The sequence below is a fragment of the Oncorhynchus masou genome, chromosome 27, assembly GCF_036934945.1.
Source record: "Oncorhynchus masou masou isolate Uvic2021 chromosome 27, UVic_Omas_1.1, whole genome shotgun sequence".
Lineage (NCBI taxonomy): Eukaryota > Metazoa > Chordata > Actinopteri > Salmoniformes > Salmonidae > Oncorhynchus > Oncorhynchus masou.
This window is the reverse complement of record NC_088238.1, coordinates 35,282,094-35,288,324: the sequence shown is the minus strand read 5'-3', so window position 1 is coordinate 35,288,324 and position 6,231 is coordinate 35,282,094. Positions and strand designations below refer to the sequence as shown.

At 40.2% G+C, this 6,231-nt stretch overlaps 1 protein-coding gene across 1 annotated transcript; it reads left to right on the top strand.

Annotated features, from left to right (window-relative positions):
- Positions 1-1,652: 1,652 nt before the first annotated feature.
- Positions 1,653-5,783, top strand: LOC135516066 (serine/threonine-protein kinase pim-3-like). The gene is made up of 6 exons (XM_064940067.1): positions 1,653-2,118; positions 2,429-2,538; positions 2,685-2,735; positions 2,851-3,214; positions 4,086-4,262; positions 4,481-5,783. Exons 1-6 carry the CDS (start codon positions 2,037-2,039, stop codon positions 4,675-4,677), a joined length of 981 nt encoding a protein of 326 aa, XP_064796139.1. The 5' UTR covers positions 1,653-2,036; the 3' UTR covers positions 4,678-5,783.
- Positions 5,784-6,231: the final 448 nt, after the last annotated feature.

Sequence of the window (6,231 nt, the reverse complement as noted above, 5' to 3'; positions counted from 1 at the left end):
ACTTTTACACAAGTATGACAATTGGGTACTTTTTCCACCACTGACTATTGGGTTTCACCAAAATTATGTTTTAATGTTACAGAGGCATATCCACTATCTCTAGGAACAATATTTAAGATTCGTTGGGCCAATTGTGTCCTTCGCTATCAAATAAGCGTTGAAGCACATTTTTATCCTGGGTCTGAGGATGTATGCCTGTAGAAGTGGGAGATTACTTTATAGCCTATACTCTTATATGACTGTGTCGTCTAGAAAGGACTACAATGGCAGCCCAAATGCGGAAAATGGGAAACCCTGAATAAAAGCAAGTTTTAGAAGCTTAATTGATAGTGAAGGACACATTAAATCCAATGAATCTTAAGTATTGTTCCTAGAGATACTGGATATACCCTTGTAAGGTTAAAACAGTATTTTGGTGAAACCGAATATTTTAGATTTGGCTGATCAAAGATGCCAGGCTATGAAAGCTCCAGCAATGAGCCAGCTGTCAAAACAACGGCCGTGTTCGAGAGGATCAAAAGCGCAATCTATCAAGGGTAAAGTGTGATTGACTGACAATCACAAATAATAATGAGTCGTTATTTATGATGCAAGGTGATTTGTCGATAGTCAGTCGGCCTGCAGTTGTTTTGATGCTCTCGAACACGACCAATAGCTATTTGCAGGACGACGCTAACTGGTACCTAGACTTTAAAACCCACCTCCCTGGTGAAATGCTGTGAAAAGAGTGGGCTTATTTGAGTGGTAAACCTGAAGCAACCCACTGCAGAAGAAAGTTGAGTGAAGTCGGGGGAGGTGCATCTACTACAGCCAAAGGTCAGACACCGATGTGGTTTTCCAACAGCAAGGCTCAGTTTACGAAGAGTTTTATTTGTTAAGTAAAAAAAATCATCAAAATAGACATGTCTATAACACCCATATCACACACTCCCAAACGGTAAATATATGTATGTACATTGTACTATCAATTTGGGCGAGAGAGACTCAAATGATTGTAACATAAAGCTATCTCGCTAAACAGTGCATTCTTTTTGGCAGTTTACAGCCAGGTTAATTACGAATAATTAACAGCTGGTCCACATGAATCGCGAAAATGTGCATCCCGTTTCAGTCACGTATTTGGTCCCATTCGCCTGGGAAAAACTGCGTGACTTTTGATCACATGCACATGGTTGTTGTAAAGTCCATGTAGTCGCATGTTGGACAATTTTTATCCCCATTGTGAAACACTTTGAAAGGCGGCGATCCACTCGAACGCTCAGTGTTTCCCAGAGGACGTGGCGTCTCGGAATTCCCGCCACGTGCGCGCAAATCACCTCTTTATGATAATGAGCATTTGATTGGTCCAAATCGAAAACATGGTAAATATATATACCATCTTATTGGTTGAGTTCTCCAGGTCGCTTGTCAACATAGCGCAAAACCTCCAGACAAGAGATCCTTGGGCGTCTCGTACTATGAGAAAGTAGTTCGTGTATACATATCCTTATATCAGATAAATTACACAATGGTTGTTGTTTTTTTTAAATATTGTATGAATCATCATATTAAATCTCTACATTTCAAATGATTATTACCGGATATTAAAACAAATTCCAGTAAAATACCGAGTAGTCTTTCGGGGCGGAGGGATATGACCATCCTCCACTCGTCCAAAAATATTGGCGTTATAGAAAAGGTAGTGAAAGACTGTGCCAGAGCTCAAATCCGTTCCGTGATATCACAGTCCCTTGGATATCTTACAAACTACTTCGATTGCAGTTAAACAAGCTCTGCAAGTGTCCTTTCTTCAGTACTTCAAGAAAACTGTAATCTTCCAAGTGCAGAAATCAAGATACAGGATTCTCTTTGTACGCGGCGTTTCTAATCTGGAAAAGATAGAGGCGGCATTGTATTTGAGTCACGGCGACGGGCGGGTGGAGTTGGCACACTGGATTTATTAGCTAGCGTTAGCCTTTTCAATCATATTTCCATAGGATTGGATCGGGATCTACCTTTTCAGATAAACAAGGATTTCGTCTGTCTTCCGTTCGAATATGTTGCTGTCAAAGTTCGGCTCATTCTCACACATTTGCAACCCTTCGAGCATGGACCCGGTGAAAATACAGCTCCAGCCAGGTATGATTCGAACCCGCTGTCATTCTTCGTACATTGCCAGAAATACTGTTGCACTGTTTAGTGAAGTAGCTTTATATTGCAATCATTAATGCGTCCAATAGTTAGTAAAATACAATTATTTAATTAACTCTAAAATCCTGTGCGTTGAATTATTTAAATGGCTTCGTGCGGTGGATATGCACGCCAACGGTGATTTATTAACAAAGATAGCTAATATTAGTTAGTAACTTGTCTGGAAAGTCTAGTCAACGGCTGCGACTTGAGTGGCTATCGTTTATTCTTATCTGATCTCAATTTGACGTTTCTTCAGTTAAAGTGGAAAAGGAGCCGTTCGAAAAGGTTTACAAGGTGGGATCGGTGCTCGGCAGCGGTGGATTCGGCACAGTCTATGCCGGTAGTCGGTTCTCCGATGACGCACCGGTAAGAATAGGAATGCTTTGATCTCGGCACATGGCGCCATCAAGGCATCTATCTCATGGTTATTGGCTAATTTAGTTGTTGCTACAATGTATGTCTTCACGTCTGGCTACAATGTATCTAATATGTGTTTTTAACCCCGAAATTAGGTCGCAGTTAAACACGTGCAGAAGGAGCGGGTGACCGAATGGGGTACTATTGTAAGTATCACCACTCCGGTTTGTTTTTGTTTTTCACCCATGCTAGTTGTCGTTGTTTGATATTTGAATCGATTCTAGGTCACTCAACTCATTTGTGATTAATATTTTCTTACAGAATGGTGTGATCGTGCCTTTGGAGATTATTTTATTGAAGAAAGTCAGTTCGTCGTTTCGAGGGGTTATACAACTCCTGGATTGGTATGAGCGACCAGACGGCTGGTTGATTGTCATGGAACGACCGGAGCTGGTTAAGGATCTTTTCGATTTCATAACTGAGAAGGGCGCTTTGGACGAGGAGACTGCGAAGGGATTTTTCCATCAGGTTTTGGAGTCTGTCCGCCACTGCTACAGCAGCGGAGTAGTTCACAGAGATATCAAAGATGAAAATCTGCTTGTAGACCTACGCACTGGGGACCTCACGCTTATTGACTTTGGTTCAGGGGCGATTCTCAAGGACACAGTCTACACTGACTTTGACGGTACGCACCCTACCCTTCCCCAGTGCTTTGGCCATCAGTGGCTCCATTTGTATTTTCTGGTTTTGTTTTTGAAGGTGCATGATAGTCTGCACTGACCCTTGACTTGCTTTCAGCTATATTTGTTTGCCTCCAGCTATTTTTGACTTTTAGGTTTACACTTATTAGATATGGAGTCTTTTTGGCTTTAGTATAGATAGCTACTATTATTAGATCATCAGCTGGTAATCCCCCCCCTGTATTGGGTATTGGCGGGTGTGTCCACACAATGCTGTGACGCAGTGGTTTGTTTTTGGTACCTCATGAAGTGTTTTCCTCAGGTGGTAACGTCAGCCATGTTCATTTAGTTGTCCTTATGTAGTTAATGTAAAGCACCTTTATAAATATCTCATATTAGTCAATAATATAACACACTAGTGTAGTAAAATAGGTTATTGTTATATGTTGATCATTGCCTGTTATGTTACAAGAAACTCACATTTCAAAGACTAGGTAATGACTATTGGGTCAGCTGCCACGTAACATCTGTTTGTTGTGGAACCTGAGCTTGGGCTGATTCATGTCACGTGATAGCTCGCATTGCACTCAAGTTTTTTTTTGGCGTATCCAAGTTACTCATGCCCGAGTTGTGGAAAAGAAAAGGGCATCATAATGCCAGTATAAGTCCTTGTTTGCATGGAATTACACTTGCCTTGTTCAGCCTTTATTATCAGACATTTTTTTTTAAATATCAATTTATAAGATCTTAGAAAATCCTACAGTATTGCAATGTAGTCCTGTTACTGTCACATGAAATGCCCCAAATAAACTGTTTGATGTTTATTATAAAGTAAAACATCACTAATGAGCCTTTCCCCCTTTTTTTCTCCTCCAGGTACAAGAGTATATAGCCCACCAGAGTGGATTCGCTTCCATAGATACCACGGGCGCTCGGCTACAGTGTGGTCGCTAGGGGTGCTTCTGTATGACATGGTCTGTGGAGACATCCCCTTTGAGCAAGACGAGGAAATCCTCCAGGGGAGACTGTACTTCAGGAGAAGAGTGTCTAATGGTGTTTACTACCTCCAATATACAATCTACAATAATTCACTCATTTCTAATCTTAAAACATATTTCTAAACACTCATTTCTTTTTCATTTTCTTGTGTGTTTCTATATACCTTTTTTTATTTTCTTGTGTGTTCCTATACACCTCTATCTCCCTCTTGAGATTCTCCCACAAAATAAAATACTCATTCATGTTTTCCCCTTTCCTCTCCCTCCTTCCAGAGTGCCAGCAGCTGATCAAGTGGTGCCTGTCGTTACGGCCCTCAGATAGGCCTACTCTGGAACAGATCCTGGACCACCCTTGGATGCGCTTGGCTGGGGAAGTGTCGATATCCTCCAAGACGGAGGATGGGGACATCCGGCTGAGGACCATCAACACGGACATATCTAGCACAAGCTCCAGCAAGGAGAGCCTATGAAAGAGGGGATGAGAGGAAAGAATGGACATGAGGGGGGGGGGGGGGTGTTGTTAACTGGACTTAAAGGGCTCTGGTCCTTATGCCCCACCATGGCTTGGGCAGGCAGAAAACATTTTTTTTTGTATGGAATTATTATAATTTATTACATTTTGTTCTTCCTTTTGATCTTTTATTTTTATACCTCATTAATTGTTTCCTAATGTGGTACATTTGCTGTTTGGGGCGGTCTTTACCAGTGACTATTTATTTTGTACTTTATTATTTTCTAATTTGTTATAACGGTGGGTTTATGCATCTGGTTTAAAGCCCCCTATTCAGACTGACATGGCTGCTCTCATAGAGCTAGGAGAATACTTTTATTTTTAAACATTTTGATTTGTAGTGCCTTTTTGAAAGCTGCTTCTCGGGGCTTTTGTCCAAATATTTGTTTTGTTATAGCCCTTTCCGGCTGGTTTGTTTGTACGTATCCCACCCTGTCATGATGGAGATGAGTTGTCTTCTTCCATAACAGTGTGGTAAACTACACCACCCAGCATGCTTAGGGATCATAGAAGGGGGGGGGGGATGTGTTGACCATGGAATGCTTGAAACACAACTCACTCACACTGCACCCCCTTACTAAGCTGCTCACTTGTACTATATCCTCAGTCATTTGTATTTCTCAAAATTGAATCCTTTCATTTCTGAATGTGTATTAAAACTACATTATCTGTGTGTTTAGCCCCTTGGAAATGTATTTTATTTAAATGTATTGCCTTTCCCCCATCTCGTAGCTGGCACAATATCTCCTGCCCTGAACTGGTGTATCCATGGCTTAAGTGTGAAATGCACAATCAATGCAATATTCATGGGCTATTTTTCAATACAAATATTGTGCAGGTTTTTTTTCTTCCTATGCTTTTCATTTCTTCAGAACATGTAGACATTCCACACTCTTGTAGCTTATTTATTTATTGTCGATGTTTAAGAGTGAGAAATCCCAGAGTTTGTATCTTTACATGGCCTTTTGTTTTGCATTCCTGTAATAATTTTCTTTCACACAATTTGTTTCGATTGTGGATGGATGCACTGAAGTTGTCTGAAGGGAATAAAACAAGGTTTACTTACATTTGGAAGAGCTATGAATGTTATTTAACTTAAAAAATATATTTATATAGTCCTTTCTGTGTTAATGTTGGAATAATTAATCTAAAAGTACATCTTTTTTGGGGTACATTACACGTGTGCTGTCTACATGCATTGAACTCCATGGTACACGTATGGCTATTGGATTGGATAGGGCTATTCTAGTTAGTGACTATGAATCTGTGGCTTGCCTAGTGTTAGATATTCTCTTTCAGTTTAACTGTATGACATGAATGATAGAGATCTGGAGATATTTATTTTTTTATACAAACTTTTCAATTAAATCTCTTTTTGTACATAAATCATACTTGTGTTGTCATCTTGACCTACTGGTAAAACTTCCTCAGTCATTGATGAAACCCTATAAACCAAATGGGTAAGGGAGTTTGCATATATACAGTAGTAATACTAGAGTGATCAAAATAGTTA